Source organism: Canis aureus, chromosome 9 (genome assembly GCF_053574225.1).
Source record: "Canis aureus isolate CA01 chromosome 9, VMU_Caureus_v.1.0, whole genome shotgun sequence".
Lineage (NCBI taxonomy): Eukaryota > Metazoa > Chordata > Mammalia > Carnivora > Canidae > Canis > Canis aureus.
The window spans coordinates 53779752-53806447 of record NC_135619.1 but is presented as its reverse complement, the minus strand read 5'-3'; the positions used below and the strand labels follow the sequence as shown (position 1 = coordinate 53806447).

Genomic DNA, 26696 nt, shown 5'->3' with positions numbered 1-26696 from the left:
ACGCAATCTGCTTCCGGGTCAGAAGAACCCGGACGACGACATGGGGAAGATGGCGGCGGCCGTGGGCTCTGTAGCGACGCTTGCGGCGGAGCCAGGGGAGGACGCTTTTCGGAAGCTTTTCCGCTTCTACCGGCAGAGCCGCCCGGGAACAGCAGACCTGGGAGCAGTCATTGACTTCTCGGCGGCCCACACAGCCCGGGGCACGGGGCCTGGTGCCCGCAAGGTACGGACAGAGGAGAGGACCGCGCCCCGGGTCAGCTGACCTCTCCCGGCTTCTTGGAGGACCTTTAGGGCCCTGCTCACCTCTTTTCTCTTCCAGACTGTTAGTAATTCCCGCTCTCCGTGGGCGCGGAGTTTAATTGTCCACGAAGTGTCTCACTTTGGCGTGAAGAGCTGCGTTGCCGGCATCTCCACTCGGCCATTCCTGGCTGCGGCCTCAAAGAATGCTTGGGAATTGGTGTTCGTGCCTAACATTAAGTGTGCATTTGCATCTCTACTTTGATGTGTGTGAAAATCCATAAACCGTATTCGTAGATGTTAGGATAGCACTCAGCAGCTTGGAAAAAAAAAAAAAAAAAAGAACTACCCGAGTTATCCCAGAATTGAGAGGGATCAATGTTAATTAAACCGTTGTCCATAAAACTAGTTCCTGTCGTCTCCGGGCCTTTTAGAAAGAGGGCGTTGAAAGATTGAGGTAATCTCTGCACTTTTGAAAATAAAGGGCACACGAATCCAAGCGCTGCCCATTATTTCTACCTTTCCCCCATAGAAAGTAAGAAAAGAAACATAAAGGATGACAGAGGGCACAGGGGAAATTTCAACTGTACAATAATGCATAATTTCTTTACAACCGCTGTAACACTGGGAATCCCTGATCCCTTAATTTGCCCTTGATGTTGTCCACAGATGGCTGGTTGAAGGGTTCTTTCTAAGCTTAGTAACAGCTCGGAACAAAATTGGAGCTACAGCAATACCATGTTTGTCAAGAACTCCGCTTTCTAGGAGCTTCATTTGTTAGCAGAAATGGTCTTAGAGTTGTCAAAATCACTGACAGAAAGTTTGCACTCTAAGAATAATATACACGGACAGACCTTCAGACCCTCATTCAGTTCCTTTAGCCTATGTTTTGCTGCAGTGCTTAAATACTTACAGAATGAGGGTGCCTTGGTTAAGCATCTGCCTGGATTTCAGCTCAGATCATGATCTCAGTGTCACCAGGTCGATTCCCCTCCACACTTAGTGCAGAGCCTGCTTAAGATTCTCTCCTGCCCACCTTGCTGTGCTGACACTCACTCTCTCAAAAAAAAAAAAAAAAAAAAAAAAAAAAAACATACTTTTTAGAATGTAAGCAAGCCTCTGAGAAAAGGATATTGTGTCTAGCACAGTATCAAACAGCACTCAATAAATGTTCTATCCATTGAGTATATAAAACTTAGTGCTTCTCCCTCTGCCTATGTCTCTGCCTCTCTCTCCGTGTCTCTGATGATAAATAAAATCTTAAAAAAAAAAAAAATGGGTAATTAGTTCCCCAGCTCAAAATGGATTGAAAGTAGCAAATTGGAGAAGTTGCTATGAGAGCAAGTGATGAGCAGGGGATGAGCAGGGAAGAAAATCATGGCTAACAGGCAAGGGAGGAAGGAGAACCTTTTTTGAAACACACAGGTTTGTTTCAGCTTGGCATGGAGGTCTACAAACTTCAGATAGGAGGGTGTTGCTCAATTACAGTGGACTATTAAGTATAGTCTATTTAAGAAATCGTTACAAAATGTTTGAAATAAAAACATCTTAACCAGTACCTGGCTCAGAGTTCCAGATAACATTTTATTACAGAGACTGGTAATACACCAGCCACTACTTGGTATTTTTTTCTGTAAATCTCTACTCTTGGTGAAGTTAATAGGATAAGTGATCATGTCATTTTGAAAGAGAGCATTTGATGTATTCTAAGACAAGACAGACTCTTCAGAGTTTTTTTAAGATTTTATTGCTTCATTTGACAGAGCACAAGCAGAGGGAGCTGCAGGCAGAGTAAAAAAGAGAAGCAGACTGTCAAGCAAGTAGGGAGCCTGATATGGGGCCAATTATAGGACCCCAGGATCATGACCTGAGCTGAAGGCAGACACTCAACCGACTGAACCACCCAGGCTCCCCTCTAAGTTTATTATTAATGGAAGAATAAAGAATACTTGTTTTATGAATGTCCTCTGTCTTCAGTGACTAAATATTGGATCCCTTAACCAATTTAATGAGCCATCAGTAAGATGCTCTTATATGCAAAGAAAACTTGAGCTCCTGAAAAGCTTAATTTCTAAGTAACTAACAAAGGCAAAAGCTCTGAGTTTAAATTTGAAGTTTCATCTAATCTAAAAGAGAATAAATATTCTGCTTTTAGCAAACAAACTTTCTAGAGTTACTGAAACAGTTATTCTGTCTGGTTGGAGCACTCTCTTCCAGTCTCTTAACCTCCCCTGCCTGTTGTTCCTCATGAGTTTGTTTAAATAGCAACTGTGTACTAGTGCCTTGGAAGCATTATGTTGGGCCACATTGAGGTAAATAGAATTCTGACAGGACATTTCAGTACACTTTTCACAATTTAGAGTCTTTTTTTTTTTTTTTTTAAGATTTTATTCATGAGAGACACAGAGAGAGAGGCAGAGACACAGGCAAAGGGAGAAGCAGGCTCCATGCAGGGAGCCCGACATGGGACTCGATCCTGGTCTCCAGGATCACGCCCTGGGCTGAAGGCGATGCTAAACCGCTGAGCCACCCGGGCTGCCCACAATTTAATCTTACAAGAAATCCACAAAGCTGTGGTGTCATCCAAAAAGGTAATCTGGAAGGCCAAAATCATCCTGCTTCTCATTACTGCTTAATTTTAAATCACTTTCTAGTATTTGTTAGTACATAGATGAGAAAACTGAGGCTCTAAGAAGTGACTTCTGTAAGTCTTACATCAACCAAGTGGTAGAACTGAGTTTAGGAGCCCAGACTTAGGACTCCTAATTTTGCCTTATACCAGAAATATCTTCAGAAATTTGGAATTCTCAGAGCTGACCTGCAAAATAGCTTTAGCCCTCTGATTTCTCTTTCCTTCCTGTCAGGTGGTCAAATCTCAGCTGAGTGTGTCTTCTGTCAGTGACCAGGATGCACATAGAGCAGGACTTCAGCCAGTCAGCAAGTGGCAAGCCTATGGACTCCAAGGCTATCCTGGTGAGTGCAACTGACCTCAGAAAACAAAATCATTTAATCATTTGTCTAATTTTAGGGGAGGAGTTATAGTACATGAAAACTAAACACAAATATTTTACTCCCAAACTCCTTTTAAATTCTCCCTCATCAAAGATTTACATCTATTTAACACTCCCAAAAGTTAGGATAGGGGTCAGTAGTGCCTCCCTTACAGTACAGAAAGTGACACACCAGATACAAATAAAAAATTAGGACATTGACTCTGAGCTCCCTGCCACAACTCCAAACACCTACTCTGGCAGAAGAACTACATTGAATAATCGAATAATTCATAATAGTTGCTCTAGTCACAAAATATCTGTGTTCTCGTGTGGGGAAAAAACACACAACAACTTAAAAATTGTTGATATTAAGACTGAGCTTTTGAAAAGAACATTAGAGTTAATAGGATCATAAGTCCTAATAGGCTAAATAATCTAGCATTTTGAACTTCAGTAATATTGGGTAGCTCACTTTACAGATACAGAAATTAAGAACATAATGAAAAATGGATAATGTTTTTAATTTTTTTTTTTTGAGTAACCTCTACTTACAACCCTAAGGTTGAGAGTCACATCATACTGACTAAGCCAGACAAGTGCCCTTATTATTATTTTTTTTTAATTGTGGGGCCATTGTAGATTAATTATTATGAGCTATTTAGAAAATACAGAAATACCTTATTTGGCCATATAATCTTTTATCTGTCATCCTTTTTCTTGGAGAGAACATAAAGTTAACATTGTATTTGTGATTTCAAATAGGATTAAAAGCAAGAAGAATTCCTAAAAAGAAATAATTAATTTTCAGGGCACCTGGGTGGCTTAGTGGTTGAGCGTCCTGGGATCAAGTCCCACATCAGGCTCCCCACAAGGAGTCTGCTTCTCCCTCTGCCTCTCTGTCTCTCATGAGTAAATAAATAAAATCTTAAAAAAAAATACTAATTTTCATTATGCCACGGGCCAGGTCTGTGTCATACTCTTAGTACGTTAGGACTACTGATGTATTTGTTAATAATATAGGACAGCATAATGGCTTCAATACTTACCTAAAAGCTGTCATGCACTTTAGTTCTTCATGAAAGAAGAGTCACAGCATGGCTCCCTGTGAGTTTGGATGAATGAGTGTGCATCACCAGTAGTCTTTTATGTACTTTCTGTTCTTGAAGGCTGCCCTTGACCTTTCAGGCCTATCTTCTATTTTCAAGGCTGTGTTTCTCTGTTCCTATGCCCTCTTCCCTTAACACGTTGTTCAGACTACAGAGTTTTCAACCCCACTTTGGTTTTCTATTGTCCAATATTAATTTTGAGGTTTTCTAGGATTTCACACAACTCACATTTTGTGAGTTCGTACCTCATTTTGTCCTTAGGGACTTCATTCTATCTTCCCTAACATTGTAAGCTGCATTTAATAAAAGTACAATGTCCAGAACATGGAAAATGACAGTCTCCCCTTATTCAGACTTGATCCGAAGGATGGTGTTTCCTTCTGGATTCTGCTTATTGTGAAAGAACCTAAGTAACCACAACCTATCCTTATAAGAATGAGCAGGTCAGGGTCTGAAAGAAGAGTAAAACCTGAGAGGGAACCTGACAGCACTCAACATTTGAAAGGTTGTCATACACACAAAGGGATGGGAGCATTGCATACTAGTGGTTAAGGTTCTGACACCCAAGCTACCTGGGTTCAAGTCATCATTCTACCATCCACTGTGTGACCTTGGGCAAATTTCTTAATCTCTCTTGGTCTCAGTTTCCTGATGCATAAAATGTGAAAAAGATGCCCACTTTTTTTTTTTTTTTTAATTTATGATAGTTACAGAGAGAGAGAGAGAGAGGCAGAGACACAGGCAGAGGGAGAAGCAGGCTCCATGCACCGGGAGCCTGATGTGGGATTCGATCCCGGGTCTCCAGGATCGCGCCCTGGGCCAAAGGCAGGCGCCAAACCGCTGCGCCACCCAGGGATCCCAAAAGATGCCCACTTTGTAAGGTTTTTATGAAGATTAAATGTGAGTACATTAAAGTACTTGGGTCTGCCTAGCACACAGTAAATGATTGATAAATGTTAGCTGGAAAGCTAGAGGTATTTTTTAAAGACCAAGAAACTAATTTGGGGGTTGCTCTATGTGTCCCAATCTAATAAGATCAATGCATGAAAATTTAAAGGCAAATTTTAATTCAATAAAAAGAAGGCCAGCAGTTGTCTAGAGTAGATTGCTTTAAGAGGTATTCATTCATCTGTCTGTCACTGGGTCAGTGGTATCCAGTATTTGAGGGAATGTTATAATCTTTATTTTGTGAAATAATGCTGTTAGGTGGGTAAGTTGCTGGGGATTTTTTCATGTCTTTTTTTCCCCCTCTCAAAATATTGATAGTCTTGTCACACTCTTAAATTATTTGGAGAATTTTGCTAGTCATGAAATGCAAAAGTGGCAAAAACACTCAGAAACAAATGTTCTCATTCCTGTCCTCCAATTTTAGAGGAAGAGGAGCACCTTCTGTTCAAAGCCAGTCCCTTCACCTTGTTGATCCCACCTTCTTTAACCTCTTCCAGTTTTCAAGACCTTGCTCTGCTCCTTTCCCGTCTTGTTTTCCTCTCTGCTAGTTCTTTCCTCATAATCTGTAATCATGCTTAGACTTTTCCAAACCCCCCAAAAAACATAAATCTACTCTTAAATTCTTTATTCTTCCATGACTGCTCCTCAAACTCGATTCCTTTCATACCCAGTCTTCTGCAAGGTGTTATCTGCATAAATCACTGCCGTCCTGGGCAGCCCAGGTGGCTCAGCAGTTTAGCGCCACCTTCAGTCCAGGGCATGATCCCGGAGACCCGGGATCGAGTCCCACCTCAGGCTCCCTGCATTGGGCCTGCTTCTCCCTCTGCCTATGTCTCTATCTGTGTCTCTATGAATAAATAAATAAAATCTTAAAAAAAAATCACTGCTGTCCTTTCTCCAAGGGGCTTCACTAGGGACAGTTTTTCATCTCTAATTCTTAAGAAAGTACATAGTGTGTGTTTGTTGAATGTTTGATGAATGGATCCTTACCACACAAAGGATTCTGGGTAAATATTGTTATTCCTTTTCTACACGAGAGAAAAATGACATTAGATTACGTACAAGATCACAAAAGACCTTTTCAGCACACATGCTGTAGGTATTTGCATCATGCCATACTGAGCAGATGTACTTCACACTATTTCTCTTCCCTGTTCTGTCATTCAGATTTCAACAGGAGGCAGAAGTCACACCAATTATTTTAACTGAGAGAATTTAATATAAGTATTGTTAGACAGATATTAGAAAACAAAAAAGGCCAAGGGGGAACACTAAGATATCACAAAGGTAGTAATAGCAGGAAGCAGCTACTATCTTTGTAAATGATAAATACCTAGTACAAATTTGAGGGTGACTTGGCATTATCAATTCTAAAGTTTGCTTTGGAGTAACAGTTAATAATTGTGGAGTATTTATTTTTCCTCAGAATTTGTTTTTCTCTCTCCTTCCTCTGAAATTGGAGAATAGAAGCATATGCTTATAAATGTGGAAGCCATAAAGCATGAGCAAAAGGGGATGGGGAATAAGTAATAAAGTAGTAGGTATAAGGATGTCAACAAAAATAAATTATCTCAACTGACAGAGAATTTCCTTCTCTCCTTTTTTTCCCCATCTTTGGATAGGATTTATTTTCATCCCAAACCCCTTCCTCCCAGGTTACCAATGGCACTGGGTGAAGCAGTGCCTTAAATTATATTCCCAGAAACCTAATGTATGTAATCTGGACAAGCACATGAGCCAAGAAGAGACCCAGGACTTGTGGGAACAGAGCAAAGAGCTCCTCAGGTAAGTGTTCATATTCAGCTTAGGTCACTGCACATCTTTAGAGGAACTACCCCAGAACAATGCAGTGAAATTAACTGACCTATTTTTCCTTGTTTCCATGCAAATACAGCACAATTATATTCTTTCCCCTGGGAACATTTGGACAAATGCTTGACAGTTACATTAAATTGAGATCCATTTTAAAGATTTCCTTATCATAGCTTGAATCTCAGATTCATCCTCATTAATCATCAGCTGGTCCATTTTCATTCAGCTTCAGCCCTTTTTCTAGTTAAAGTGAGTTCCAGCCAGGTGACCTGGCTGGCTCAGGTGGTAAAGCATGTAACTTGATGTTGGGGTTGAGAGTTCAAGCCCCACATTGTGTATGGAGATTATTTAAACAGTAAAATCTGGGGCACCTTGGTGGCTCAGTCAGCTAGGCGCCTGCCTTTGGCTCAAACCATGATCTTGGGTCCTGTGATCTAGCCCCGTTTCAGGCTCTCTGCGCAGTGCAGGAGAGCCCCTCCACCTGGCTTGTGCTCTCACTCGCTCTCAAATAAAGAAATAAAATATTTTTTTAAAAAATAAAGTGAGTTTCTTTGAAGACTTAATATTCTAGAAAAAATTAACACTAAAAGCTCTTTATTTCTGCTTTCCTAGATGAAGTTAGGAATTAGTTAGTTAGTAGCAGTTAGTAGAAACTGCTACTAAGAATTTTATGGTAGGTCAGTTGTTCCTCATGAAAACTAATCTGTGCACCTTAATGTTGAATCAACCTTTATTCATTGACAAATACAAATATGTAAATAAATAAATATGTGTATGTGTGTGTATGGTGTTTTTTAAGTTTTTTAAGTCAGGTGCCCCATCATTCCACAAGTATTTATTGAAGGTTAGTTGTGTCCCAGGCATGATGCTATAAGCACTGGAAGTACAAAGATTCACAGGACACAGTCCTTGTATTCAGAAGTGCATAGTCTGTGGCAGGAATTCAATGTCAACAGGAATAATTATTATAATAGAGCTTAGAAAGTGTTAGGATAGGTGTTCAGAAAAATGCTCTGGAGGCCGGAGGGAGAAATAATTCCTCTAGGCAGAAAGAGATGTCAAAAGAAGAAAAAATTATTTTTTAATTGTATCTATTTCCTCTTTTTCCTCCTTCCATTTGAACTGGGTCTTCAGAAGCAATTAGGAGTTTTCCTGTCAAAAGCAAGAAAGCTGTTTGGGGTAGAGAAAGCAGACTGAGCAAAGAGGTAATATTCAAGGCAGAGTAAATTGGTCTGTGAAATAGCATAGGATATGGGAGTTCGTGTGTTTGTTCAACAAATACCTATTGAGTGTCCACTATGCATCAGATACTGTGCTTGAGTGTTAGAGATTCAAAGACAGATAAGACACAGGTCCTGCTTTCAAGGAATTTGTAAGTTAGTTGAGGGCAGAGACATAATTAAATAGTTTGGCAGGTACAGAGATAGAATTTATACGATATTATGGGAACAGTCATTCAGGTGGCTAGATTAGAGGTATTTTATAGAACATGTTTCCTGAAAGTGATGGATAGAATTGGTAAGAGATGAAGCAGAAAAGTTAGATTAAGGCCAGAGGATAAAGGGTTTAGTGACCTAAAGCACTAGGTCCAGAGTCCAATCGCCTGGGTTCACATCTCAGGTCTGCCACTTACTAGATGTATAAATTTTAGCAAGTTTCTTAACCTTTCTATGCCTCATAGTACTCCTTCCCTCGCTGAATAGTATGAGGATTAAACAAGGTAGTATGTAAGACATCTTTAGAACAGCCTATTAAAACCACTGTGCTGGCTTTGTGTATTTTATTTGAACTCAGGATCTCTAATGGTTCACTCTTCCTAAACTGTGTCTATGCTAATTCCATAGGGGAAATAGAAGATTTCCTTTAGTTGAAACAGGCAAAGAAACCTAAAACTCATTGGTTTTCCTTTCAAGACTTCTTGGTCTGCAGGTTATGGGAAAGGCAAAGGAGCAGTGGGAAACACCCTCTGTAAGCTTTCAGTGACGTCTTCTTTAGAACTGAAAGTAAAGGAAGGTTATGGTTGATTGAAATTAGAAATATTAGAGTTTGCTGTTAAACCAGCCTGTATTTTCAAGTAATTGATTTTTTTCCTTCTGACAAATGACTGCATAAATCTGAATTGTCATTTTCTAAGATAGTTCAGATGAACCTCTTTAATAAATCATTCTCTAAACAGTGGTGAGGGGTTTTTGTTTTGTTTTGTTTTATCTAGCAAATCAAAAATAAAAATACGGTGGTCTTCTGTTGTCAAGGATTGGAAGAAAGTGATAGGCTCAGACATTGCTGATGGCATCAAAAATCGATTAGGACTTTATTTTTCCTCTTTCATTATATGATATATATTTGGATTTCCTCATTTGGGAACAAAGGGATTGGACTTGATAAGCCATTTCAGGTGGTTGGATCATGGTCAGAATCAACCTGGACGATACATACTAGCTCTCCCCACTTTCCCAGAGCAAGTCAGAAAGAAAGAGGGTCTATCACTGAAGAAAATTAGTTTCCCTAGAGATTCTTATTATTGACCGTAACATCTGTATTGAGAGCCGTTGAACCAGAAGACCTCTAAGGATCCTTTCCATTTTAACTTTCTATGGTCAGAGGAGAAACTTTTTTTTTCCCCCAGAGGAGAAACTTTTAAGTAGGAAATGAAGAAAGACTTGAACTTAGAGGAAAAAATAGATCTGTTGACAAAATTAGGGCTATTTCATTCAGAGTTTATTGTGAGTGATAGTGTAGCTAGAGATTCTTGCACAAGACTATAGTAGCTAGGTATATGCATCTTTATTGCGGCATTGTTCATAATGGAAAAAATGAGAAACAATTTAAGTGTCAGCAAGAGATCAGGTAAACCAAGTATAACATACCACAGCAGTAGAATATAGCCACTGTGCAGCCATTCAAAGATCTTAAATCCAACTCTTTAGCAAATATAGTAGGGCTACCGTCATAATAAGTAAAATCGATTTTCAGCATCTCTGTCACAGCCACCTTAGACTAAGCCACCACCATTTACTGCATAGCCTCCTAGTCTGTCTCCCTGTGTTTGTTCTAATGCCTCTTCAGTCTGTTTTCTTCTTTTTAAGATTTTACTTATTTATTTGAGGGAGAGAGAATGTGCATGCATATGCGCATGAGTGGGGGGAGGGGGTAAGGCAGAGAGAAAAGCAGACTCCCCACTGGATGGGTAGCCTGCTACAAGGCTTGATCCTAGGACTCCAAGATCATGACCTGAGCAAAAAGTCAAAGCCACCCAGGCGCCTCTCTTCAGTCTGTTTTCTAATTAAGTGTAGGAATCAAAGCACCTCTCTTACAATTTCTCATCTGTAGTACTGCAGTTCAGTTCTGATGCAGTCATTCAAAGTCGATAATCACAAGTTGAGAGCATGCCCTCCAACCAAGTCACTGTCACTTTTGACACCAGCCACAAGTTTGGGAGATCCCTAGCTATCCACAGTTCTGACCAACTGACTACAAACTGACTACAAATTATGCGTTCCATAACCATGACCCTCTCAAGTTCACAACTCACAGAATTCAGGAAAGCATTTGTACTTATGATTACAGTTTTATTATAAAGGATACAGGGGGGCAGCCCCGGTGGCTCAGAGGTTTAGTGCCACCTTCAGCCAGGGGCGTGATCCTGGAGACCTGGGATTGAGTCCCACATCGGGCTCCCTGCCTGGAGCCTACTTCTCCCTCTGCCTGTGTCTCTGCCTCTTTCTCTCTCTCTGTGTCTCTCATCAATCAATAAATAAAATCTTAAAAATAAATAAATAAAGGTTACAGGGATGCCTTGGTGGCTCAGTGGTTGAGCATCTGCCTACGTCTTCAGTTCAGGGCGTGATCCTCAAGTCCCAGGATCGAGTCCCACATCAGGCTTCCTGCATGGAACCCGCTTCTCCCTCTGCCTGTTTCTCTGCCTCTCTCTTTCTGTGTCTCTCATGAATAAATAAAATATTTTTTTAAAAAAAGATACAAATCAGGACCATTCAACAAGGAAACATGTAGGACAATGTCTGGGAGGGTCCTGAATGCAGAATTTCCATGGAATCAGGATGTGTCATTTTCCCATGAATCTCTCCCAAACTTAGTATTTGGTTTTTTTGGAAGGTTTCACTATTTAGGCATGATTGAATTATTAGCTACATGATTTTACTCAATATCTAGCCCCCAAACCAGCCCCTGAGGTTCATCTAACATCACTTGACTGAAAGCCTCAATCCCTCTAATTAACATGGTTGGTCTTTCTAGCTTGACAAGCTCACATCCTGAATGATCTCCTTAACTGTGGTCCTAGGGCCCACTGTGAAACAAAGATACTCCAATTCCTCCTGGAAATTTTAGGATTTAAAAGCTTTCTCCCCCCTGGGTGTTCTACTATATGTTGGCAAATCAAATTCCAATAAAAAGATATACTAAATAAATAAAAGCTCTCTCCCAAGAACCAGGGACAAAGGCCAGTGAAAATTCATTAATGCAACTCCATCACCTTAGAATAAATCAAAAGTTTTTACCATAGCCTATAAGACCTTGGTGAACCAGCCCCCAGCCATCTCTCCAATCTTACCTACTGCCATTCCTTTTCATTTATTCTGCTCCAGCTTTTGTAGCCTCCAGCTGTTCCTTTAAACGCATCAAACATGCTCACATTATTGTACAAACTGTTCCTTCTACTTGGAAAGCTCTTCCTTTAGATAACCAATGACTTAGACCACCTGGGTGGCTTGGTCAGTTGGCCGTATGCCTTTGGCCCAGGTCATGATCTCAGGGTCCTGGGATCAAGTCCCATGGTGGGTTCTTTGCTCAGCAGGGAGCCCGTTTCTCGCTCTCTCTGTGCCTGCTGTTCCTCCAGCTTATACTCCCTGTCAAATAAAATCTTAAAAAAAAACAAAAAAAACTAACCAATGATTTGCTTCCTTCAAGTCTTTTGGGTGTTGTCATCTTATAAGAGACGATTCCCTTATCATTAAATTAAAAATAGTCTGCCATTTTCATTTACTCTTTATCGCCTTGCCCTCTGTTTTTAGTCTTCAGTGCATGGTAATTACCAAATAAATATTGTGGAATTAATTAGTGGGTTCTTTCTTATACCTTTTGAATTTTGTGAATATATTATCTATTCAAAAATAACTTTTTAAAGAATAAGACAAGGGGACATATTAATTCAAATAAAGCAACTTTGCTTTCTCTAACCCATGACTTAGCTTGTGAAATACTTTACATTCATTTTTGTATGTGTGAACGCTTTTCCCATTAATATCCTCAGTGTGGACACAGAATTAGTCCCTTCCCTTTTCCACTCCTTTAAGACTCTTTCTGATGCTGTTACAAGCACTTGTTATAGTGTATCCAGTCATGGTGCCCTTCTCCCTCCCATTGCCTGTCATGCCCCTCCTCTGCCTCAGACCTTGAAGTGTTTGTAACCTTGATGCCTACCACAGTTCTTTGTATATACTAGAAAGCGCTCTTTAAATATTACTTTAAATTAATAGCCCCTTGGTTAGCCTGATAAAAACATGCTGAATTTGAGAAGGATCAATTAAAGACTATATAGTACCTTTCCATCTTATTTTCATTAATTGATTAAATAATATACTTTTGTATTTTAGGAAATATCTGATGGTAAGAGAGATAGGAAGATTAAAGTCCCTGCCTTTGAGGAAGGGACTGTTAAAGGAAGAATTTGGGTACTTACCTACAGAATTTACACCGAAGCCTGTAGGCAAATAGAAGTTGCAAGGCGTACTATAGGGGCACAGTGGAGGGAGAGCCTGAAACTAGGAAAAAGATTTCCCTGAAGAAGTAAGGTTAAACTGTGTGTGAAAAAGCAAGTCGGAAAAATCTGCCGTACAGAGAGTAGAATAGGAGAGAAGAGGGCATTTTAGTAGAGAAAACTGTATGGCCAAAATTGAAAGATGGAGGGTAGGGCACCCTATGGGAAAAGATAGGAGGTGAGACTAGAAAGGTGAGAACCAGAAAATGTAAGGGGGGGTTGCATGCCTTACGGCAAGTATGGGCTTTATCCTATAAACAGTGGGAATTCATCAGATTAATAACAGATTTTTCACTTTAGAAAGGTAATTTTTCTGGCAGTGAGGAAAATGGACTGAAAATACAGTCATTGCAAAAACACAATAAAAAATTTAGCTTGGGGCACCAAGGTGGCTCAGTGGTTGAGCATCTGTCTTTGGCTCAGGTCGTGATCCTGGAATCTCTGTATCTCATGAATAAATTTAAATTTTTTTTTAATTTAAAAAGAATTTAGCTTAAAAGCCATACAAAAAATGATAAAGGCCTGGAAAAGACATTGTCAGCAAGGCTTGGTGACCAAGAGATCATAAAAAAGAGACAAGTTAAGGATTATCCACAAATTTATTGCTAGCACTTCTAGGGTAAAAATGGGGTTTTATCCCAGTTTTATTGACGTAATTGACATAAAACATTATATTAGTTCGAAGTGTACAACAATTTGATATGTGTATATTGCAAAACAGTTATTGTGGTGAGTTAACAACAGTTACCTCACATAGTTAGAAATTTTTTTCTCATGATGAGAACTTTTAAAATCTACTCTCTTAGGAAATAACACAATACAGTATTGTTAACTGTAGTCACCATGCTGTACATTAAATCCTCAGAACTTACTTATAAGTAACTGGAAGTTTGTACATTTTGACCACATTGTTACCTCACCCATACCCACCCACGCTTACCTTTGGCAGCTTCCAGTCTTTTCTGTTTCTACAAGTTTAGATTTTTTAGATACCACATGTAAGTATGATCATATAGTATTTGTCTTTGCCTGTTTGACATTTCACTTAGCACAGTGCCCTCAAGGTTCATGTCACAAAGGTAGGATTTCCGTTTTTATGGCTAGATAATACTTGTATTATGTGTTGTGTATCACATTTTCTTTATCCCATTCATCTATCAATGGACACTCAGGTGTTTCTTTGTTTTGGCTGTTGTAAATAACACTGTAATTATTTATGTAAAACTGTGAAGGTTCCTCAAAAAAAATGTTAAAAATAAATAAATAAATAAAATTTTTTCGAAGATTAAAAAAATTAGGGATCCCTGGGTGGTGCAGCGGTTTAGCGCCTGCCCTTTGGCCCAGGGCGCGATCCTGGAGACCCAGGATCAAATCCTACATCAGGCTCCCAGTGCATGGAGCCTGCTTCTCCCTCTGCCTGTGTCTCTGCCTCTGTGTGTGTGTGTGTGTGTGTGTGTGTGTGTGACTATCATAAATAAATAAAAATTTTAAAAAAAGATTATAAAATTTAAAAATAGGATTACCAGAAGATTAATAACTCCACTTCTGGGTATATATCCAAAAGAAACAAAATCACTGTCTCAAAAAGATATCTGCATCTCCATGTTCATTTTAACATATATATTAAGATTTTTAATGGAAATAGGATTAGAGGAGGAAAAGGAGCAGAGATAATCCTTAGTGTAGTTTAAGGATTCAAGTTTTTGAAATACCTGTGGAGTATGCAGATGGAGATGTCCAGTATACCTTTGGAAATAGGGAACTGAGTTAGGAATGAAGTCAGAGGGAGATATGGGAGTTACACATAAAGACCATAGTAAAGTGGGGTGTGCAGCTGGCTCAGTCAGTAGAGCAACTCTTGATCTTGGGATTGTGAGTTCAATTCCCATATTGAGTGTAGAGATTACTTAAGTAAATAAAAATTGTTTTAAATGATTGAAAAAAATATTTGGGACACCTGGGTGGCTCAGCAGTTGAGCGTCTGCCTTTGGCTCAGGGGGTGATCCCAGGGTCCCACATTGGGCCTGCTTCTGCCTCTGCCTATGTCGCTGCCTCTCTATCTCTGTGTCTCTTATAAATAAATAATAAATTCTTTAAATAAAGAAGAAGAAAGGGGGATCCCTGGGTGGCTCAGCAGTTTAGCGCCTGCCTTCAGCCCAGGGCATGATCCTGGAGACCTGGGATCAAGTCCCGCATCAGGCCCCCTGCATGGAGCCTGCTTCTCCCTCTGCCTCTGTCTCTGCCCGCCCTCCTCTCTCTCTCTCTCTGTGTGTCTCTCTCACGAATAAATAAAATTGTTTTTAAAAAATAAAAATATTTGTAATAGGATTTTTAAGGCTTTTTATCATAAACAACCTGAGATCTTTTCTGCCTGAGTACTTTTGCTTTCAGTAATTCACTACTGTTCCTTGAAACAAGGAAGGAAAGGAAATACCAGCGCTTAGTTATGAGACAAACTACCCACTACACAAAGAGTGGACAAGCAGGACAGTTCATTTCCACCCAGCTAGGATGCAGGTGAAAGAAGCATTATGGGATGTGATTGTGGAGAGAAATACCAGCACTTAGAGAAAGCGCTTATCCATGACAGAAAGTGAGCAAACTGCTATCCAGGGGAGAAGGTGGCCAGCTTGCCCATCCGTCCTCCCGCTGGTGCCTAGAGCTACAACAAGGGCAGGGAGCTTAGCGTTTTTCTCTTTGTAGTAAGAACCAAGAATCAAGGTCATACTTGCTTGAAAACATTCTTTTGGATAATTGGATAAAGATTCAAAGTTAGATGCCAGCATATCCTGTGCATTCCTTAGACTGGATTTGGCAGCTCTGTTGGCACTGAGCCTTCTTGGCCACCTTTTGGACAGGTCAGGTTTAAAAAGAGAACAGCGTACTCTCTGTATTAATCCATCAGTATTTCCTGCTTGAAGGTCATCTGGGAGTGTGTTAAACTTGGTTTTGGCCTTAAACAATTCACAGTGTTCGAGAGTGAATTTTTTGGAGTCTTTGTTACCCAAAGGTCACAGGGACCAGAATGGTCCCCAAGTAGTGCTAAGACAGGAAATGGCTAGTGTTGGCCTGCCCTGCTCATATCTTGAAGGCAAGTTTTATAATGTTACTTTCCTACCAGAAATTCAATACAAAGACAAAAATTGAAATTGTGTTCTCAAAAGTGAATAGGAAGTGACAGGTGGAACCTTATATCTACATGGGTCTGACACATTACACAAAATGTGTATTTGTGTGTAGAATCATCCTCAAAATGGTGCACCCAGTGATCACAACTTTTCTTTTACTATACAATTTTTTTTAAGATTTTTATTTATTCATCAGAGACACAGAGAAAGAGGTAGAGACACAGGCAGAGGGAGAAGTAGGTTCCATGCAGGGAGCCCAATGCGGGACTCCATCCTGGGTCTCCAGGATCCCGACCTGGGCTGAAGGCAGCGCTAAACCGCTGAGCCAGCCGGGCTGCCCTATTCAAGTCTTTTAAGCTTTTTTTTCCTTTTTGTTAGATGGCCTGGGCTTAATGTTTTTACACCCTTGCACCAGTCCCCCTCAGTAATACAAGGCAAAGCCCAGAGCCTTCCTTATAGTGATACAATTAAGGCAGAAAACAGATCTTTTTTTGGTTTCCTAAGAACAAAATTTTAAATATATGTTACAGGACGATTCTACTCATGCTTGGTGATTACTATGATTTTGACAATTTTCTTATAATTCCATAAACCTGTGTTAATTATAATAGTGTATGCCCTGTTCTTAAGGAATTTTAGACTGACTCTTGATGTAAAAGCAGTTTGGTGATGCCATATCGAATGTCTAAATACCATCACCTTCTGAATTATTTTTATTTTTTTAGAGGGGGAGTTGGGAGAAGGGGCAGAGGGAGAGAGAGAGAATCCCAAGCAGGCTCTCTGCTCAGCACAGAGCCCAATGCAGTGCTCGATCTTACAACCCTGAGATCATGACATGAACCAAAATCAAGAGTCAGATGCTTAGCCGACTGAGCCACCCAGGTGCCCCCTGAATTATTTTTAGAGCTGCATTGTTATATTTGTTTAGATCAATCTAGTTTTGATATAATAATTGTATGAGTTCTTCATCAAGAATAAAATGATATTTTTATCAATCTAGAAATATGGAAAGTATTTTTTTTTATTTTAGCTAGAATAGTGTTTCTCAACTGTCCCTGGTTCAGCAGCATCCCCATCTCTTGAGAACTTACTAGAAATTCAGATTCTTAGGCTCCATCCTAGACCTGCTGAATCAGAATTTATAGGTCTGGGTCTAGCCCTGTTAGTTTTAACTAGGTGATTCTCCTGAACATTAATATTTGGAAACTAAGTTGGGTACATACTATTAGCCACAGTATTCACAGGAGTCTAGTAATGAGAGATCATCCTTATTTTTCCATCTCATAGCTACTAAAATAGATTATGTTCTCCAGAGGGGATCATCAGGGAATTCTTTTATTTGTATCTTTAGCTAAAGAAACATTGGTAGAAGTCAGGTTATGTTAGTAACTATGCATTCCTTTTTTTCCCCCCATTTTTAGTTCCTACACATAGAAGATGTAAATAATGAATGATGGTTTTACATGGTAGCTGTTCACATCAGCTAGCTGTACTCACTGGCCACACATATATAGTTTCCCCTAAATTGCTAATCATGTCTTGTGCCAGGTGTCCCCCAAGACCACACCCAAGGTTGGTGATTGACCAGGAGGGTTCAGCACATAGTTGTCCTCGTAGATAAGATTTATTCCAGTTCAAAGAATCCAAAATTAGTGAAGGGAAAAGATGCATTGAGCAAAGTCCTGGAAAAACCGGGCTCAATCTTCCGGGGTTTTCTCCCCGTGAAGTCACACAAAGTATGCTTAATTCTACCAATAACAAGTTGTGACAACACGTGTGAAAGATTGTTTATGAAGCTCAGTGCCCAGTCACATAGTCTCTGTGTGACACATTCCAAATTCAGACTCTCAGAAGGAAAGCAGCTGTGTAACATAAACCATATTGTTTTGCACAGAAAGTTTAGGCACAGTGAGCAGCAGTTCTGGGAATGACATGAACCTCCCCAAATTCCAAGTTCCAGATGCCTGCCAACAACCAACCTTGTAAGCAAGCCTTTCAAAGGATAGCATTCAGATCTGCTCTGCCTCTTTTCAGCACTGCTCTCCTTAGTAAACCAGTGTTGATACCATTCCTTTTAGCAACTGGCCTTGATGTGTGTCTGTGTCATGATGTCCTAAGAATGTAAACTCTGTGAGGACAGATAGGATCTATTATGTAAACGCTGTCAAACATCAGGACAAGTGCCACTTACAGTATGAACCTCTAATTAAAGTCCTTTGCTTCTGCTCATGTGGTATGCTTGTATTGCCCACTGAGGCCTTAACTGATTAGACAGCTAACTTTGAGCTCTCCTTTTTCTTAATTCCAGTGGCCCTCAAAATCTCGTGCTATTCAGTTCAGTACAGATTTCATATTGCCTTGAACTTTCCCTTCATTTTTTCTTATACTTATCTGTCATCTCTTGTCAAAATATGAACTCCTAAAGCAGACTAATCTTTTCTTTTTTTAAACAGCAGTGGTCCTTGGACCAAAAAAAAATTTGATCGATTAATGATGCAAATTACATAGCATTAGACTTAGCATTCTTGTATTTTTAGGTATTTAAAGGTAAATCAAAGAAGCTTCTTTCTCTTTAGAAAAAGAGTAGTTAATCCCATAGATTTGATCAGATAAGATGTAATTACAGAAAGGGCACCTCTCTGTTTTACAGAAACCTCCTGTATTTGAACAAGGAGATGTCAGAAACCAAATTAATTACAGAGGTCCTTAATTGTTAGCTAAGCCTCAGTTCTCTAAGCTATGTCATACAGGGTTGAAGAAGTCATGTTAAACCAGTTATTTTTAAAAAATAAAAAAAAAAAAAAAAAAAAAAAAAAAAAAAAAACCAGTTATTTTTGATTGTATACAATGTATATTTTGCCAAAATTTTTCCCCAACCTGTAATTCTGGGAAACCACCAGCATTATAAACATAGTGATTGCTATGATTAATCATACCCTACCTACTCCTAGCAAACCAAATGGAACATGTTCTATTAGCCAAATTTAAATTACCCATGGTGCCCTTGGTCCCATTTCCAATGGATAGGTAAAGATATTTCTGTTTTCCTTTTTTTATCATTATTGCCATGCTGGAGACTTGCCATTTAAAATTGATCCCAAAAAAAAAAAATAAAATAAAATAAAATAAAATTGATCCCATTCAGCAAAGGATTTAGAATCAAGGTCTAAAAATTAGAAATGCTAACATGGGAGGAGGTGCCTGGGTGGCTCAGTCAGTTGAGCATCTGACTCTTGATTTTGGCTTAGGTCATGATCTCAGGGTCCTGAGGTCAAGCCCTGCATCCACCTCCCTGTTCAGTAGAGTCTGCTTGGGTTCTTTCCCTTTGCACCCCCCCCGCCACCACACACATAAACGCACGTGCACCCATGCACATTCTCTCTCTCTCTTTCTCTCTCTAATGAATACATCTATATAAATCTTTCTTTTTTTAAAAGATTTTATTTATTTGACAGGGAGAGCACATAGGCAGGGAGAGCGGGAGAGGGAGAGGGAAAAGCAGACCCTCTACCAAGCAGGGAGCCCAAAGCAGGGCTCGATTCCAGGACCCTGGGATCATGACCTGAGCTGAAGGCAGACGCTTAACTGACTGAGCCACCCAGGCACCCCAATCTATAAATCTTTTTTAAAAATGCAAACCTGTTTTTTAGTGTTTTTATATTTTGATCAGTTCCTTTGTTCTCACTTCCTCTGTCAAGATCTTGACTAATAATAACTTATACCAAAGAATACCAAATTCCATCATGCAAAGGGCCATTGCTGTCATTGAGGTGAATAAATCTTCTTTTGTCCCCAATCTTCACAGGTATAAAGAAGTGAATAAACGGAGACCCAGAAGTTTACTAGAGAAGTTGCGCTGGGTGACCCTAGGCTACCATTATAACTGGGATAGTAAGGTATGCAGATTTCCTTGTGAATTCCATTGTCTTTTGCTTTTACACTCCTTGGGCTCAGGAGATTGATGTCTTCCTGGCCAAGCTTTTAAAGTATCAGATTATCAATTTGTGAGAGGATCTTTCATTTATCTCTTAAAATCCTCTTGATAACAATGTCTCAAGAGGAATGAATAGTTTCTCTGAAGAGAAAATTTCTTCTCATATGCCCTTAGGTCATAATATTTCATCAGAAGTCATTGGTGCTTTCTCTAAATATGTTTCAGGGATATAGATGTTTCTTTATTTTTTTTTTAAATATGTATATTTCTTTTCTTTTTTTATATATTTATGATAGGGACACAGTGAAAGAGAGAGAGGGGCACAGACACAGGCAGAGGGAGAAGCAGGCTCCATGCACCAGGAGCCCGACGTGGGATTCGATCCTGGATCTCCAGGATCGCGCCCTGGGCCAAAGGCAGGTGCTAAACCACTGCGCCACCCAGGGATCCCTAGATGTTTCTTTATTGCATTCAAGAGCAATTCTCGATTAAAACTTTTATTTCTGGGATCCCTGGGTGGCACAGCGGTTTGGCGCTTGCCTTTGGCCCGGGGCCTGATCCTGGAGACCCAGGATCGAGTCCCACATCAGGCTCCCTGCATGGAGCCTGCTTCTCCCTCTGCCTGTGTCTCTGCCTCTCTCTCTCTCTCTCTCTCTCTCTCTCTCTGTGACTATCATAAATAAATAAAAATTAAAAAATAAATAAATAAATAAAAACTTATTTCTGTTATTGTTTAATGTTTGCTGAGCTTTTATTTTCTATGTAATATCTGTTTGGAGTAAAATAATGTCCATCAACTCATAAAAGATACCTTTGCCAACTATATAAGGTCTGAGCAAGACACAGATGGGAAAGAATGTCCTACAGTTAACAAAGTTCTGTTTTGTTTTTTTTTGAGGTAGCTGCTGCTTTGCTGACCTCTGTGCTTCTGAAAGTGCCTCCTTTATCACAGGCAGCCTAGTGCCTCTTGTCTCCATGAGATGTTTGCCACCAAGGAAGGACTAATTCTGAAAATAAATTGAATAAACCAATTAGTAGAGATCATCTTTCTACTAACTCGTTACTTTCTAAAAGTTCCATAGTGGGGATCCCTGGGTGGCTCAGCGGTTTGGCGCCTGCCTTTGGCCTAGGGAGTGATCTTGGAGTCCCGGGATCGAGTCCCATATCGGGCTCCCTGCATGGAGCCTGCTTCTCCCTCTGCCTGTGTCTCTGCCTCTCTCTGTCTCTCATGAATAAATTTTTAAAATCTTTTTAAAAATATAAAATAAATGATTTAGAATATAATAGATTTAAAAAGTAAATGAATAAATAAAAGTTCCATAGTTTCAGTCAACCCAGCTTATTAACAAATATATTAACTACTTAAAATAATGATGAATGTCGCACAAAAATGTTCGTGGTATAATTCTCACTTTCAGTAATGCAGATTCAATGGAAGACTGGATACCTGTGTTTGGGGAAATAGCCAGGTGATTCTCTCTGGGTTAGCTGGCCCCAGTGTGAATCTGCCTTCCAGGGGATAGTGCATTCCTCATAAAGGAGGGTGCAAACGTCAGACACTTAATGTCCACATCGTGATTACAGCAGTGCCCGGTTGTTCTGAGCAGTTAAATGCATTAACACAATACATGTTAGTTTATTGTTTTTTGTTTTGTTTTGTTTTAGTTTATTGTTTTTTTAGAATGTTATATTTATTGTCAATACTGTTATTCCTCAACGACTTAAAGTTACTCTCATTTACTAAGAAAAATGTGGAGTGAAAAATTATCAGAAACCCTGAATGAGTAATCAGAGAAAAGGGGAAGAGAAGTAGGGAGATTCGTGCGTAGACTGTCTGGACAGGGTTGAAAACCCACAGAGGTAACCTAGTTCTGGAATAGCAGCTCTGAGTAGTTCATCTTTTGGAGGACTGCCTTGAAGTTCTCTAGCTGTATCCTTAGTGTTGGGAAATTAAATAGGAACTCTTCTTATGGGCAGTTTGGGAAAAGAAGGAAAAAATAAAACAAATTTCATCTGTGAGGAGGCTTGGCCATCCATCAGACTTTTCACAAAAGTCTTCCTTAACCTTAAGTGAAAGCTTGCTTCTGCCAAAGTGAAGACGTGATCTCCAGGGCTATGGTTCTGGTGCTACAGTTGGAGTACCTCAGGGCACTAGTGGAGATGTGAGACAGGAGACAGGAGTGGGTTTGCTAATAGGTCTGAAGTTGTAGGGCTGAGGGAACCGTGAGAGCAGTAGCAGGACAGAGGAGGGGCATCAGGCTGCCAGGCTAGGCTCACCCGAGCCAGAGCAGGCTGCACCCTCGTGTGCATAGGAGACCGCCACCTTGTCCTTCTCCTTGGTTGCTGGATTTGGTAGAGAGAATGAGTGTTCTGCCCTTTGATTTGTTTTGTTTTGTTTTACTTAAGAGAAAAAGGATATTTGTGATCTCTACATGTTAAAAATAGATATTTCCAGAAGGTAAATGCTGAAAATTACTTCCATTTTAACATCCTGCCTTGACTGTAGTCTAAGTTTCCATTTAGATGTTTTGAGCATGTCATCTCATCAGACTGACCAATAAAATGGGCAGCAAGCCATGTTATGGGCTGAGGGCCCAAAATCAAACTGGCTATCATATTTGAATTACTTTCTTTATTTTTCTTAAATAAGTTTTGTATTTTAGGATAGTTTTAGATTTGCAGAAAAGTTGAAAAGATAGTACAGAGTTCCCATAGACCCCACACCCAGTTCTCCCTCTTATTAACATTTTACATTCTTTTGGTTCCTTTGTCTCAATTAGTGAACCATGTTAATGCATTATTTCAATAGTAATAGTGAAGTCCATATTTCATTCATGGTTTCTTAGCTTTCCTTCAGTTTTCTTAGTTTTTAACTGATATCCTTTTTCTGTTCCAGGATACCACTTTACAGTTAGTCATCAAATACCTCTTGGCAGTGACAGTGTTGCGTTGCTTTTTTATCCTATGAGAATGATCCTATTTAGGATGAAAGTACACCAAAGAGAGACTTAGTAATTGCTTCATGACTCCAGGCAGAGAGAATTTGTCTGATTTATCACTGCATAGCATAGTGCCTATCATGTAATAGGTGCTCAGTATTTTGAACATCTCATTATTAGATTACTGGATGCCTCAAAAACAGATGGATAAATTATGTTATGTTATTGTCTTACATGTAAGTTAAATTTTAAAGATAGATAAAAAATATTAAAGTTAGATAATTTAATGCCACAGTTTCCTGTTTTCCTGAGATCATTGTTTATTTTTCTTATTTTCCCTACTTTTATCAAAGAAATACTCAGCCGATCATTATACACCTTTCCCTTCTGACCTGGCTTTCCTCTCAGAGCAAGTAGCTGCAGCCTGTGGATTTCAGGGTTTCCGAGCTGAAGCAGGTATCCTGAATTACTACCGATTGGACTCTACACTGGGAATCCACGTAGACAGATCTGAACTAGATCACTCCAAACCCCTGCTGTCTTTCAGGTAAGCTGGTTTGAGATTACTTTCTATTACTTGCTGTGTGTCTCTAATAAATAAATAAAATCTTAAAAAAATAATAATAATAATATTTGTTTAAAATGCATGGAATCTGCCTTTTGTGTGTGTGTGTGTGTTTTTTTTTTTTTTTTTAAGATTTTTATTTATTTATTCACGAGAGACACAGAGAGAGAGGCAAAGACACAGGCAGAGGGAGAAGCAGGTTGCATGCAGGGAGCCTGACGCAGGACTCGATCCCGAATCTCTAGGATCATGCTCTGGGCCGAAGGCAGATGTGTAACCACTGAGCCACCCAGGTATCTGTGCCTTTTGTATTGAGACGTATCGTCAGTGTCTGTGGAATAGGCAAGTGGCAGGCTGTAAGGTGAAGTGAAGCAACCTTTTTTGGAATAGGGAAGAGTAAAGCAGAGAAGCCTGAGTAATGTACTCTCCTTGTCTCCCTAAACATAAGTTTAAATTGGGCAAAGTGCTGTGCTTGTATCACACAAAGAAAGTGCCTGAACAGTCTTTTATTAATTGCCTTATCTTTAAAGTGAGCAGGCATGGTATAGGAAAGGACTCAAATAATTCATTGGAAGGCTTAAATCTTAAAGATTCATCTTACAAAACTTATATGGGTAATAGTAAAACTAAATTTTTAATCTGCTTATTTAACTGCTTCAGGGGGATCCCTGGGTGGCGCAGCGGTTTAGCGCCTGCCTTTGGCCCAGGGCGCGATCCTGGAGACCCGGGATCGAATCCCACATCGGGCTCCCAGTGCATGGAGCCTGCTTCTCCCTCTGCCTATGTCTCTACCCCCCTCTCTCTCTCTCTCTCTCTCTCTCTCTGTGACTATCATAAATAAATAAAAATTTAAAAAAAAATTTTTTTAACTGCTTCAGATTTTATTTTGTAGCAGTCCTGTGGTCTTTGAGCAGTTTGAGCAGCAGATCATGGGTTGTTCACTTATAGACACGAGCCAGAAGAGAAGGGTCTGAGCACAGTTTAAAAAAGAGGATGCCTGGGTGGCTCAGTGGCTTGGCGCCTGCCTTTGGCCCAGGGCGCGATCCTGGAGTCCCGGGATCGAGTCCCACATCGGGCTCCCTGCATGGAGCCTGCTTCTCCCTCCTCCTGTGTCTCTGCCTCTCTCTTTCTCTCTCTATATCTATCATGAATAAATAAATAAGTAAATCTTTAAAAAAAAAAAAAAGGATGTGAGAGCAGTAAGTGCCAAGCTGAAATGAGAAAAGAAGGCAGTTGGCAGTAACTTTCCAAGCCATGGTTAGTAAAGGAACTGACTCTTGTGTATTGTTGTACTTATTTTATTTTAGCTTTGGACAGTCTGCCATCTTTCTCCTGGGCGGCCTCAAAAGAGACGAAGCTCCCACAGCCATGTTTATGCACAGTGGTGACATCATGGTAATGTCAGGTTTCAGTCGCCTGTTGAACCATGCAGTCCCAAGAGTCCTTCCAAGTCCTCAGGGGGAAAGCCTGCCATGCTGCCTGGAGACGCCTCTGCCGGCCGTTCTCCCCAGAGACTCCGTGGTACAACCCTGCTCTGAGGAGGACTGGCAAGTGTGCACCCGCTACTTGAAAACTGCTCGTGTTAACATGACTGTCCGACAGGTACTGGCCGCAGACCAGGACTTCCCTTCAGAACCCGTGGAGGAGAATCAAAGAGACCTCACCCTGGAAGGATTCTGCCACCTGGACGATGACAGTAGCCAAGTAAAACGAATGAAGCTCGACCCTGACAGCTGAGACTTGGAGAGCTGGTTCCTTTACTCAGGCAGGTCTTACGGTGAACGACCACGCTTTCTTATATTGCCATAGACTTTAGCACCAAGACAAGCCAAAAACAGACAGGGAGCAACTCATCACTGATCACACTGTTGCCTTGGAACGCATCCTGAAGAGTAAAGCAGTTGGCCACTTTGCTCAGAGACATGTTTGACATGGTCCAGTCCGGTTTGATGTTGCCACTAATGTATGGGATAAGTCCAAGGAGTTCTGACCTTCCAGAACAGTCTTCCCAACCTCTGCTCTTACCTGTGAGGGAAATAGAAGTGAGTTTCCATGTTATTGGAGCCTTAAATACCTCAGATTTTATAAGTGGGAAACTTGACACCCCTCCAACTACCCCATCTAGTGATTTGTGGTAAAATCGTGGTTCCAAGAACCAGCCATTAGTCTCACCCTCATTCTTCCAGCCATCATCAAAGTCTGATCTTCTGTCTTCTCTGGCCTTCACAGAAGAATCCTATATATATTAAGACAACGGAACTAAAAACCTCATCTCCTAAGAAAGAAATTAATCACAGCTATCTCTCTTGCCTAAAAGATAAAATATATATAAGCCCAAGGAAAGAGGGGCAGTAGTTTCTTCAGATTTCTTTTAGGTCTAAACTCTTCCTGTTGGCTTTTTAATGCAATTTTAATTGTTGGATGAAAAAAGCCCCAAGGGTGTTCGGTAACTGTTTTCTCCATGAATAAACTTTCTCTATCTTAAATTAAAGATCTGTATCAATCTTTGAGGGTTAGCAAATCTGGGATTAGTTTTTACTTGCTGCGTTGTTGCTGCTGTTGAAGCCCTCCAGCTGCTTCTGCCCTGCATCATCCTGCTCTGCCCTAAGTATTCTCTGTGACTGTCTCACAGAAGAGAAAATTCTTTGATATTCCAGTCACTGCTGTCTTTTGTGATCGTGGACAGCTTGGAAACTGCATGAAGTACCAAGTTTTAATCTTCATGCCCCTACCAGCTTAACTCACCATACCCCTAGCTGAGCTGCTTTACATTTCTCTGGGCCTCAGTTTCCTCATCCATGACATGAAGATAGTATTAACTACCATCTTCCTAGAAGGATATTAATATTTTAAATGTAATAGGAATTTAGAGCTCCTTTATAACAAAGTGTCAAGCTTTTATTACTACATAGGGCCTTTTGTTTGTGTGGACGACTGGCTGAAAGCCACTTGGATACCTGCTGCTTGAGACAAGACTTGCCAAATCTGCATTTCTCTGTCTTGCCTTTTTTCTTCTTAGGAATATTGCATATTGAGTTCATATTTTGATACTTTTTTTTTTTTTTGGTACTTTTTTTTTTTTTTTAAGAACCGGAAATTAATAGATTCGTCCCTTACCTGTAAATAGCTAGGTTCAAAACTTAGTTCCGTGATGGGAAAATTTTATATAATTAAAATTACCATTGGAAAAAATCCCTTAAATTCTCCATAGTATATATTGTATGTGACCCATTGGAAACCCACATATTGTCACTTAGC

General features: G+C 40.0%; 1 protein-coding gene across 1 annotated transcript; it reads left to right on the top strand.

Moving 5' to 3' along the window:
- The first annotated feature begins 5 nt into the window (after positions 1-5).
- On the top strand, positions 6-25929 carry ALKBH1 (alkB homolog 1, histone H2A dioxygenase). Its single transcript, XM_077910187.1, has 6 exons — positions 6-223; positions 3102-3210; positions 6907-7069; positions 19806-19896; positions 23227-23420; positions 24746-25929. The coding sequence occupies exons 1-6, from the start codon at positions 41-43 to the stop codon at positions 25173-25175; spliced, it is 1170 nt and encodes a 389-aa protein (XP_077766313.1). The 5' UTR covers positions 6-40; the 3' UTR covers positions 25176-25929.
- Positions 25930-26696: the final 767 nt, after the last annotated feature.